This window comes from Macaca fascicularis, chromosome 10 (genome assembly GCF_037993035.2).
Source record: "Macaca fascicularis isolate 582-1 chromosome 10, T2T-MFA8v1.1".
Taxonomy (NCBI): domain Eukaryota; kingdom Metazoa; phylum Chordata; class Mammalia; order Primates; family Cercopithecidae; genus Macaca; species Macaca fascicularis.
The window spans coordinates 105,040,070-105,053,065 of record NC_088384.1 but is presented as its reverse complement, the minus strand read 5'-3'; the positions used below and the strand labels follow the sequence as shown (position 1 = coordinate 105,053,065).

The 12,996-nt window shown below is 43.2% G+C and overlaps 1 protein-coding gene across 4 annotated transcripts in view; it reads right to left on the bottom strand.

Annotated features, from left to right (window-relative positions):
• ARFGEF2 (ARF guanine nucleotide exchange factor 2) overlaps positions 1 to 12,996 on the bottom strand; it is a 114,678-nt gene that overhangs the window by 51,509 nt on the left and 50,173 nt on the right. For all 4 annotated transcript variants that reach the window (XM_005569307.5, XM_045363090.3, XM_005569308.5 and 1 more), the window contains 3 exons: positions 11,475 to 11,658; positions 2,908 to 3,019; positions 2,163 to 2,368 (listed from right to left, as the gene is read on the bottom strand). In XM_005569307.5, coding sequence (XP_005569364.3) covers positions 2,163 to 2,368; positions 2,908 to 3,019; positions 11,475 to 11,658 — 502 coding nt within the window. The remainder of the gene's footprint in view (positions 1 to 2,162; positions 2,369 to 2,907; positions 3,020 to 11,474; positions 11,659 to 12,996) is intronic.

Here is a 12,996-nt window from a genome sequence, read left to right as displayed (position 1 = left end):
TTGTTCTAAAAAATATGCTGGTGAAGTCTGACTTTTTTGCCTTAGTCAAGAAGAGAAGGACAGCAACATGTGGATGCACAGCCTCATACAATATGAGGCTGAAGCTAGAAACTGTTCTGTCCAAACTGTCCATAACAGAAACAGTAGAAATTTTGAAGAACACAACAAAGGTATTTTAGTATGAGATGAAACTGGGTCACATATTGACCGACTAAGCAAAACAGACCAAGGCTTCCAGGTCCACATAAGAGATACGTTTAAAGTAAACAGCATCTAATTATGCCTTCACAGAGAGTTCTAATGTCCCTTTGGTTAAAATGATCATATGCTGCCTTTGCCAATCCTGCCACCTCCTGGGGACAGCCTGCCATATACTTGGAAGACTGGGAGCAATTAATATGAAAACAAAGTTGACTGGAGAGGCAAAACGGTTATTAAAATGTTTCAACCAGGTGTGGTAGCTCACATTTGTAAATCTCCCACTTTGGGAGTTCGAGGCAGGGGGATCCCTTGAGGCTAGGAGTTCAAGACCAGACTGGGCAACATGGTGAAACTCTCTCTCTGCAGAAATACGATACAAAAAATTAGCCAGGCACAGTGGCATCCACCTGTAGTCCCAGCAGTTCAGGAGGCTGAGGTGGGAGGACTGATCGAGCCCAGGAGATCCAGGCTGCAGTGATCTGTGATCACGCCACTGTACTCTAACCAGGGCAAGAGAGCAAGACCCTCTGTCTCAAAAAAAATAGTTTCTACTGAACAATTTCCACATCATGGTCACAGTATATTCAGACATATTTCTTTCTTTCTTTTTTTTTTTTTTTTTTCTTTTGAGACAGAGTCTCGCTTTGTTGCCCAGCCTGGAGTGCAGTGGCATGATCTCAGATCACTGCAAGCTCCACCTCCCAGGTTCACGCCATTCTCCTGCCTCAGCCTCCCGAGTAGCTGGGACTACAGGCACTCACTACCACACCCAGCTAATTTTTTTGTATTTTTAGTAGAGACGGGGTTTCACTGTGTTAGCCAAGATGGTCTCGATCTCCTGATCTTGTGATCCACCCGCCTTGGCCTCCCAAAGTGCTGGGATTACAAGTGTGAGCCACCGCGCCCAGCCGACATATTTCTAATGTAATGTTCGGTGGAGAGAACATGAGTTTTTTTCTTTGAGACAGAATCTACCTCTGTCATCCAGGCTGGTGTGCAGTGGTGCAATCTTGGCTCACTGTAGCCTCTGCCTCCCAGGTTCAAGCAATTGTCCTGCCTCAGCCTCCGAGTAGCTGGGATTACCCAGCTAATTTTTTTTTGTATTTTTGGAAGAGATGGGGTTTCACCATATTGGCCAGGCTGGTCTCAAACTTCTGACCTCAAGTGATCTGCCCGTTCTAGCCTCCCAAAGTGCTGGGATTGTAGGCGAGAGCCACTGTGTCCAGCCCAAACATGAGCTTCTGAGTTACAGAAATCCATATTCAATCCTGGCTCTGCTCCTTACTAGCTGATTAATTTTGGACAGGCTGCTTAATCTCTCAGATTCTCAATTTCCTCATCTGTAAAACAGGGATACTATTCCTGGGCTTGCCATTCATTAAATTAAATGCATGTAAAACCCATGGCATGGCCCATACACAGGGGGTATTTAATAATGGTTTGTTCCTCTTCCTATTTCCACTTCTTACAAAATCACGAACCGCCCATCAAAAAAGGTCCCCAGATAAAATCATGCACTTTGATGGTTTTTATTACTTATGTAGCTATTTCTGTAACCTTGTCATCAGTATGTAATTAAAAAAAACCCAATATCCTTGAGATCTACCCCATATATTAAATCAGGGGAACTGTTTTTGATTAGGGAAGAGGTGCCCAATTGTCTCCTCTCAACTTATGAAACTACTCTTTTACAGTTGCTAACAGCATGGGCTTTAACTGCGTGATCTTAGGCAAGTTAACCTCTCTGGTCCTCAATCTCTCTGTCCATAGAATAGGGACATAAACAGATTGCTGTGAGGTCTTACGTGAAATAATCCCTTAGCACAGTGCCTGGCCCACAGTAAACAAAAGCTTCAGTTGCTTGGCACAGATATACAAAGATTAAACCCCAACCAAATTAAAATTAGTGTTCTGAGGCAGGCAAACAGATGATCTGGGAGGGACTCAAAATCAGTGCTCACCCTTGGTTGCATTCTATGTATCTTGCAGCAAACTTCTCCATTAATCGGTCAATCTTTTGGGCTTCCCCAGGTAGGCGGAAACCTTCTAGGAATGTCCGCAGGGCTGAGACAAATTCTTTTTCACAGAAGTCAAGTTGGTCCACGTAGGCATACATCACCTCCTTGTTGAACCTTGTGCTATCTCCCAGAAAATCGCCTACTTGGGTCTAAAACATACACACTCACTTATATCTAGAAATTGTCAAATACAAACCCACAGCAAAACCCAGCAGCCGAAGGGTGGAGTCAGAATAGCCTGGCCCTAACTGCCCAGAATAGGCTGGACTGCTAAAAAAGATAGGGAACTCCCTGACCTGTCCACCCACCCACCCATTCCAGAAGCAGCCTGTCCTGCATGGATGAAGGAAGAGGAGGAGGCACAACAGACTTAAAATGGAGAGAATGATGGGGCACACTCAGGAGGTTAGTTGCAGACAGGCAGCCAGAAGAACTGTTTCCGGCAGTCAAGGAACACTTCCAGCTCTGATACTTTTCCAGCAAATATGCAGCCACCTGCTGGGAGGCTAGTTTATTCCCATCAAAGAGCTTTCTGCAACACTAGCCACAGGGATACGCAGGACTGCTGTAACCAGGGGGTGGACAATAGACAATGTACTCAGGGCCAGCCAATCTCGAGGTTAAAACTGGTGAGGGCTCACAATCACCTGACAGAACTCACATGCAAGTGCTACACCCCCAGCCTTACGGAATCCAGGCGCTCCTCCTGGTGCAGGAATTGGGCTATATCTTCAACTGACGTTCCCAGCATGCCCTGCTCCTGGAGAAACTGGATCCCCCTCTTGGGTTTCTTGTTGAACCTGTTTCAAGCAGAGATGGGACACAAGTTGCTTATTTCAAAATCTGGAGGATAGCAAAAGCTGGTATTTGAGATAAATTATAACAGAATACTATGAACATGCCATTACATATAAGCTAGCAAGGTCATGTCTGTACTGGCAGCTTTTCCAAATTCCGTCTTCAATTTCTGACCCAGCTACACCTGGTCAGAGTCTGCTGGTTGTCACCTCATATCCACTATCTCCTTCTCAACACTAACAGAACCCTACATGTTTAGTTGGGCACACCGCCACGTAGAATAAAAACAACATTTCCCTGCCTCCCTTAAATAAAGGATGGCCATGTGATAAACTTTCAGCCAGCGAGGTAGGAGCAGAAGTGGTGTGGGTGCTTCTAGGAAGGACCCTTAAACAAAGTCAACTCAGGTGGGAAGTCTGCTCTTTCCTCTTTTTGTTCTTTCCCTCCTCTTCTCCAGAATGTTTGTGGGATGGCTGGTACTCCAGCAGTCATCTTATACCATGAGACCACCCTCTCTGGCTAAGTATGGTGAAGCAGACAGATAAAAGGAGCCTGGATCTATGATGTCCTTAAGAGCCACCGTAGCAGCCTTAGACTGTCTGCTTTTGGATTTCCTTGAGAGAGAAATACAAAGTTAAGCATGTTATTTTGTATTTATTTTTTTTCTTTCTCTACTTTTTTTGCTTTTGTTTTTGTTTTTTTAATTTAAGAGACAGGGTCTCACTGTGTTGACCAGGCTGGTCTGGAACTCCAAGTGATCCTCCCACCTTGGCCTCCCAAAGTGCTGGGATAACGGGCGTGAGCCACCATGCCCATTCTATTTTTTATTTCCTGTTAAAGGAAGGCAAAGCTAACCAATGTATAGACTCAACTTATTATTTACCAGGCCTGAGCTGCAGGGTGATATTCATGGGTAAGCACAAACTGGCAAGCATCATGAAAGACATGAATGGGGCAAGGAAGGAAATTAACTTGGGACCTGTTTAGATAGTGCAGTTGCTACAGGCCTCTGAGGAAGAGATGTTTTACCAAGTCTGAGGGATGAAAAGAGGCAAGAGAATTTTAAGCAGAAGGCACCATGGTGAAAAAAGCTGGAGGTGTTCAATGGACTGAAAATACATTGTGTGACTCAAGGGAATTGGCAGATGAGATCAGCAACGGAGGCCAGAGGCTGGGTCAGGCCACGATACAGAACAGGAAACCTGGAATGACTTAGGCAGGAGAGTGATAAGACTTGATTTATGTTTTAAAAAGATTAGCTGCTGTGGGCAGAATACACTGGAGGGAGGTGGGGTGGTGACAGCAGAAATGAGAAGATGAAACATGTCAGTTAATAAGTGAGTACTGTAACTTCAACTCTTAAGTTGAATTTACTAAGTTAACTAATCATTCACAAGTTGGAATATATGATTGTGTATGTGTTGATGTGTGTAAAAGACTGGAAAGAAACACATAAAGATTTACCAATGATTGTGATGATGACGCTGTGGTTATATGGGAGAATGTCCTTTATTTTTCAAAGAGATTTGGTTAAGGTCTCATGATGGCTACCAATCACTTTGAAATGGTTCAGAAAAATATACACATAAATAAAACAAGTAAGATTCCGTTCCAAGATGGCCGAATAGGAACAGCTCTGGTCTACAGCTCCCAGCATGGTCAATGCAGAAGATGGTGATTTCTGCATTTCCAACTCAGGTGCCTGGTTCATCTCACTGGGACTGGTTGGACAGTGGGTGCAGCCCACAGAGGGCGAGCTGAAGCAGGGTGGGGCATCGCCTCACTCAGGAAGCGCCAGGGGTCGGGGGATTTCCCGCTCCTAGCCAAAGGAAGCCGTGACAGACCATACCTGGAAAATCGGGACATTCCTGCCCAAATACTGCGCTTTTCCAATGGTCTTGGCAAACGGCACACCAGGAGATTATATCCCCTGCCTGGCTCGGCAGGTCCCACGCCCACAGAGCCTTGCTCACTGCTAGCTCAGCAGTCTGAGATCAACCTGTGAGGCAGCAGCCTGGCAGGGTGACGGTCGTCCATCATTGCTGAGGCCTGAGTACGTAAACAAAGCAGCCAGCAAAGCTCGAACTGGGCAGAGCCCACCACAGCTCTGCAGGGCTGCTGCCTCTGTAGACTCTACCTCTGTGGGCAGGGCATAGCGAACAAAAGGCAGCAGAAACTTCTACAGACTTAAACATCCCTGTCTGACAGCTCTGAAGAGAGCAGTGGTTCTCCAAGTATGGTGTTTGAGCTCTGAGAACAGACAGACTGCCTCCTCAAGTGTGTCCCTGACCCCCATGTAGCCTAACTGGGAGACACCTCCCAGTAGAGGCTGACTGACACCTCATACAGGTGGGTGCCCCTCTGGGACACAGCTTCCAGAGGAAGGATCAGGCAGCAATATTTGCTGTTCTGCAGCCTCTGCTGGTGATACTCAGGCAAACAGGGTCTGGAGTGGACCTCCAGCAAACTCCAACAGACCTGCAGCTAAGGGACCTGACTGTTAGAAGGAAAACTTAACAAACAGAAAGGAATAGCATCAACATCAACAAAAAGGACATTCACACCAAAACCCCATCTGTAGGTCACCAGTATCAAAGACCAAAAGTAGATAAAATCACAAAGATGGGGAGAAATCAGAGCAGAAAAGCTGAAAATTCTGAAAACCAGAACACCTCTTTTCCTCCAAAAGACTGCAATTGCTCCCCAGCAATGTTTCAGAACAAAACTGGATGGAAAATGACTTTGACGAGCTGCCAGAAGTAGGCTTCAGAAAGTTGGTAATAACAAACTTCTCCGAGCTAAAGGAGGATGCTCAAGCCCATCACAAGGAAGCTAAGAACCCTGAAAAAAGATTAGACAAATGGCTAACTAGAATAAACAGTATAGAGAAGATCTTAAATGACCTGATGGAGCTGAAAAGCATGGCATGAGAACTACGTGATGCATGCACAAGCTTCAATAGCTGATTTGATCAAGTGGAAGAAAGAGTATCAGTGACTGAAGATCAAATTAATGAAATAAGGAGAGAAGAGAAGTTTAGAGAAAAAAGAGTAAAAAGAAACAAACAAAGCCTCCAAGAAATATGGGACTATGTGAAAAGACCAAATCTACATTTGACTGGTGTACCTGAAAGTGACAGGGAGAATGGAATCAAGTTGGAAAACACTCTTCAGGATATTATCCAGGAGAACTTCCCCAACCTAGCAAGGCAGGTCAACTTTCAAATTCAGGAAATACAGAGAACACCACAACGATACTCCTAGAGAAGAGCAACTCCAAGACACACAATTGTCAGATTCATCAAGGTTGAAATGAAGGAAAAAATGGTAAGGGCAGCCAGAGAGAAAGGTTGGGTTACCCACAAAGAGGAGCCCATCGGACTAATAGCGGATCTCTTGGCAGAAACTCTACAAGCCAGAAGAGAGTGGGGGTCAATATTCAACATTCTTAAAGAAAAGAACTTTCAACCCAGAATTTCATATCCAGCCAAACTAAGCTTCATAAGTGAAGGAGAAATAAAATCCTTCGGACAAGTAAATGCTGAAAGATTTTGTCACCACCAGGCCTGCCTTACAAGAGCTCCTGAAGGAAGCACTAAACATGGAAAGGAACAACTGGTACCAGTCACTGCAAAAGCATGCCAAAGTATAAAGACCATCGATACTAGGAAGAAACTGCATCAACTAACAGGCAAAATAACCAGCTAACATCATAATGACAGGATCAAATTCACGCACAACAATATTAACCTTAAATGTAAGTGGGCTAAATGCCCCAATTAAAAGACACAGACTGGCAAATTGGATAGAGTCAAGACCCATCAGTGTACTATCTTCAGGAGACCCATCTCACATGCAGAGACACACAGAGGCTCAAAATATAGGGATGGAGGAAGATCCATCAAGCAAATGGAAAGCAAAAAAAGCAGGGGTTGCAATCCTAGTCTCTGATAAAACAGACCTTAAACCAACAAAGATCAAAAGAGACAAAGAAGGCCATTACATAATGGTAAAGGGATCAATTTAACAAGAAGAGCTAACTATCCTAAATATATATGCACCCAATACAGGAGTACCTAGATTCATAAAGCAAGTCCTTAGAGACTACAAAGAGACTTAGACTCCCACACAATAATAATGAGAGACTTTAACACCCCTCTGTCAATATTATACATACCAACAAGACAGAAAGTTAACAAGGATATCCAGGAATTGAACTCAGCTCTGCATCAAGCGGACCTAACAGACACCTACAGAACTCTCCACCCCAAATCAACAGAATATACCTTTTTCTCAGCACCACATCGCACTTATTCCAAAACTGACCACATAGTTGTAAGTAAAGCACTCCTCGGCAAATGTAAAATAATAGAAATCACAACAAACTGTCTCTCAGACCACAGTGCAATCAAATTAGAACTCAGGAGTAAGAAACTCACTCAAAACCACACAACTACATGGCAACTGGACAACCTGCTCCTGAATGACTACTGGGTAAATAACGAAATGAAGGCAGAAATAAAGATGTTATTTGAAACCAATGACAACAAAGACACAACGTACCAGAGTCTCTGGACACATTTAAAGTAGTGTGTAGAGGGAAATTTATAGCACTAAATGCCCACAAGAGAAAGTAGAAAAGATCTAAAACTGACACCCTAACTCACAGTTAAAAGAACTAGAGAAGCAAAAGCAAACAAATTCAAAAGCTAGCAGAAGGCAAGAAATAACTAAGATTAGAGCAGAACTAAAGGAGATAGAGACACAAAAACCCTTCAAAAAAATCAGTGAATCCAGGAGCTGTTTTTTCAAAAAAGATCAACAAAATTGATAGACTGCTAGCAAGACTAATAAAGAAGAAAAGAGAGAAGAATCAAATAGATGCAATAAAAAATGATAAAGGGGATATCACCACTGATTCCACAGAAATACAAACTACCATGACAGAATACTATAAACACCTCTATGCAAATAAACTAGAAAATCTAGAAGAAATGGATAAATTCCTGGACACATACACCCTTCCAAGACTAAACCAGGAAGAAGCTGAATCTCTGAAGAGACCAATAACAGGCTCTGAAATTGAGGCAATAATTAATAGCCTACCAACCAAAAAAAGTGCAAGACCAGATGGATTCACAGCCGAATTCTACCAGAGGTACAAAGAGAAGCTGGTACCATTCCTTCTGAAACTATTCCAATCAACAGAAAAAGACAGAATCCTCCCTAACTCATTTTATGAGGCCAACATCATCCTGATACCACAGCCTGGCAGACAAAACAAAAAAAGAGAATTTTAGACGAATATCCCTGATGAACATCAATGCGAAAATCCTCAATAAAATACTGGCAAATCGAATCCAGCAGCACATCAAAAAGCTTATCCACCATGATCAAGTCGGCTTCATCCCTGGGATGCAAGGCTAGCTCAACATGTGCAAATCAATAAATGTAATCCATCACATAAACAGAACCAACGACAAAAACCACGATTATCTCGATAGATGCAGAAAATTTTGCCTTTGACAAAATTCAACAGCCCTTCGTGCTAAAAACTCTCAATAAACTAGGTACCAATGGGATGTATCTCAAAATAATAAGAGCTATTTATGACAAACCCACAGCCAGTTATCATACTGAATGGGCAAAAACTGGAAGTATTCCCTTTGAAAACTAGCACAAGACAGGGATGCACTCTCTCACCACTCCTATGCAACATAGTGTTGGAAGTTCTGGCAAGGGCAATCAGGTAAGAGAAAGAAATAAAGGAAAAGAGGAAGTCAAATTGTCCTCAGTTTGCAGATAACATGATTGTATGTTTAGAAAACCCCATTGTCTCAGCCCAAAATCTCCTTAAGCTGATAAGCAACTTCAGCAAAGTCTTAGGATATAAAATCAATGTGCAAAAATCAAAAGCATTCCTTTACACCAATAAGAGATAAACGGAGAGCCAAATCGTGAGTGAACTCCCATTCACAATTGCTAGAAAGAGAATAAAATACCTAGGAATCCAACTTACAAGGGATGTGAAGGACCTCTTCAAGGAGAACTACAAACCACTGCTCAACGAAATAAAAGAGGACACAAACAAATGGAAGAACATTCCATGCTCATGGATAGGAAGAATCAATATCATGAAAATGGCCATACCGCCCAAGGTAATAGATTAAATGCCATCCCCATCAAGCTACCAATGACTTTCTTCACAGAATTGGAAAAAACTACTTTAAAGTTCACATGGAACCGAAAAAGAGCCCGCATTGCCAAGATAATCCTAAGCAAAAAGAACAAAGCTGGAGGCATCACACTATCTGACTTCAAACTATACTACAGGGCTACAGTAACCAAAACAGTGCGGTATTGGTACCAAAGCAAAGAGATAGACCAATGGAACAGAACAGAGGCCTCAGAAGTAACACCAACATCTACAGCCATCTGATCTTTGACAAACCTGAGAAAAACAAGAAATGGGGAAAGGATTCCCTATTTAATAAATGGTGCTGGGAAAACTGGCTAGCCATATGTAGAAAGCTGAAACTGGATCCCTTCCTTACACCTTATACAAAAATTAATTCAAGATGGATTCAAGACTTAAATGTTACACCTAAAACCATAAAAACCCTAGAAGAAAACCTAGGCAATACCATTCGGGACATAGGCATGGGCAAGGACTTCATGACTAAAACACCAAAAGCAACGGCAACAAAAGCCAAAACAGACAAATCGGATCTCATTAAACTAAAGAGCTTCTGCACAGCAAAAGAAACTACCATCAGAGTGAACAGGCAACCTACAGAATGGGGGAAATTCTTGCAATCTACCCATCTGACAAAGGGCTAATATCCAGAATCTACAAAGAACTTAAACAAATTTACAAGAAAAAAAACAAGCAACCCCATCAAAAAGTGGGCAAAGGATATGAACAGACACTTCTCAAAAGAAGACATTTATGCAGCCAACAGACACATGAAAAAATGCTCATCATCACTGGTCATCAGAGAAATGCAAATCCAAATCACAATGAGATACCATCTCAAACCAGTTAGAATGGTGATCATTAACAAGTCAGGAAACAACAGATGCTGGAGAGGATGTGGAGAAATAGGAACACTTTTACACTGTTGGTGGGAGTGTAAACTAGTCCAACCACTGTGGAAGACAGTGTGGCGACTCCTCAAGGATCTAGAAATAGAAATACCATTTGACCCAGCAATCCCATTATTGGGTATATACCCAAAGGATTATAAATTATGCTACTATAAAGACACATGCACACATATGTTTATTGTGGCACTATTCACAGTAGCAAAAACTTGGAACCAACCCAAATGTCCATCAATGACATACTGGATTAAGAAAATGTGGCACATATACACCATGGAATACTATGCATCTATAAGCAAGGATGAGTTCATGTCCTTTGCAGGGACATGGATGAAGCTGGAAACCATCATTCTGAGCAAACTATCACAAGGACAGAAAACCAAACACTGCATGTTTTCACTGATAGGTGGGTACTGAACAATGAGAACACTTGGACACAGGGCGGGGAATATCACACATAGGGGGCCTGTCGCGGGGTGGGGCGCAGGGGGAGGGACAGCATTAGAAATACCTAATGTAAATGATGAGTTAATGGGTGCAGCAAACCAACATGGCACATGTATACCTACGTAACAAACCTGCAAGTTGTGCATATATACCCTAGAACTTAAAATATAAGAAAATAAAATAAAATAACACATCTAAAAAAAAAAAAGACAAACGGTAATTTTTTGCTAAGTTGAAATTTTTCATAATATACAGTTGAAAAAAAATGCACCAATGGTGATTTCCTCAGGCAGTAATTTTTTTGACACAGAGTCTCTGTTGCCCAGGCTGGAGTGCAGTGGCGCGATCTCAGCTCACTGCAAGCTTCACCTCCTGGGTTCATGCCATTCTCCTGCCTCAGCCTCCTGAGTAGCTGGGACTATAGGCACCCACCATCACGCCCAGCTAATTTTTTGTATTTTTAGTAGAGACGGGGTTTCACCGTGTTAGCCAGGATGGTCTCGATCTTTTGACCCCGTGATCCGCCCACCTTGGCCTCCCAAAGTGCTGGGATTACAGGCATGAGCCACTGCGCCAGGCCATCTTGGGCAGTAATTTTATGAGTGATTTTTACATTATTACTTTATACTTTTCTGTATTTTCTAAATAGGTTTTATAATTTTCATTAGAAAGGGGGAAAAAAAGGCTGCATCAACCACACAAAGGTATTAAACTTTTCTCTGTCTCTGTGCACAGACACACACACATACGCTCATTCACTGATTGCCCGGCTCAATCAGGCTCAGCCACAAGTGCCAGCATCAGCCTTTTTGTAAACATGCATTTCCTTTTCAGGAATCAGTCCCAGGTTCCCAGAGAAAATATGGCTTTGCTAGAATCCCTGCTAGTTAACAGCAGCCACACTCACAGCTCGATGCCGTGTTCGATGATTTCTTTTTGTTGCTTGATGACCTCAAATTGCTCGGGGTCATCCTGAACAGTTGTCTGGGTCCCTGAGGACACTGTGGACTCCATGGATGTCACACTACACCGTCTCGCCATGTCAAGGCCTTTCCCATCCCCCATTTCCTGATCCATGAGCCTCTCCTGACCTGCAGAGAAGTAAAAGTAAAGGAAGCCAAATAAGCAGGTGGGGGACAGACATAGCCGAGCTAGGTCTGGCTGCATGGCTCCCTTTCCCAGACCTGTAATAGCAACAACTCTATACCATAAAGATTATAAGCATGAAACCTTAGTATCTGATACTTTACTTAAAAACTTGTTTCCTCATGGAACTTGATGAGCTAATTCTTTTTTTTTTTTTTGAGATGGAGTCTCACACTGTCGTCCTGGCTGGAGTGCAGTGGCGCAATCTCGGCTCACTGCAACCTCCGCCTTGCAGGTTCAAGTGATTCTCCCGCGTCAGCCTCCAGAGTAGCTGGGATTACAGGCGCCCACCACCATACCCGGCTAATTTTTTGTATTTTTAATAGAGACAGGGTTTCACTATGTTGTTCAGGCTGGTCTTCAATGCCTCATCTCGTGATCCACCACCCTCGGCCTCCCAAAGTGCTGGGGTTATAGGCATGAGCCACCACACCAGGCCTTGATGAGCTAATTCTAAAATTCACATGAAAGTGTAAAAAAGGCAAAATAACGGCCGGGCGCGGTGGCTCAAGCCTGTAATCCCAGCACTTTGGGAGGCCGAGACGGGCGGATCATGAGGTCAGGAGATCGAGAGACGATCCCGGCTAACACGGTGAAACCCCATCTCTACTAAAAAATACAAAAAAAATAGCCGGGCGAGGTGGCGGGCGCCTGTAGTCCCAGCTACTCGGGAGGCTGAGGCAGGAGAATGGCGTGAACCCGGGAGGCGGAGCTTGCAGTGAGCTGAGATCCGGCCACTGCACTCCAGCCTGGGTGACAGAGCAAGACTCCGTCTCAAAAAAAAAAAAAAAAAAAAAAAAAAGGCAAAATAACGAGCAAGACAACTTAAAGAACAATGAATAGGAGGACTTGCCCTACAAGATACCAAAAACAAGTGTGGTGTTGGTGTTAAAACAGACAAACAGAACAGAATAGAAAGTCTAGAAAGAAGGCCAGGCACAATGGCTCACATCTGTAATCCCAGTGCTTTGGGAGGCTAAGGTGGGAGGACTGCTTGAGCCCAGGAGTTTAAGGCTGCAGTGAGCTACAACTGCACCACTGTACTCCAGCCTGGGTAATGGAAAGAGACCCTGTCTCTTTAAAAAAATTAAAATTCCAGAAACAGACTTACATACATAGGAACATTTGGTGTATCATAAACGTGATGCTTTGAATCAGTGAGGGAATAAGCAACTATTAAAAAGGCACTGGAGCAACTGGCTCTGCATTTGAAACAATGAAGTTACAGCATAACTTCACACAACTCCAGATGCATTAAAAAGCAGAACTTTCAAAATAATATA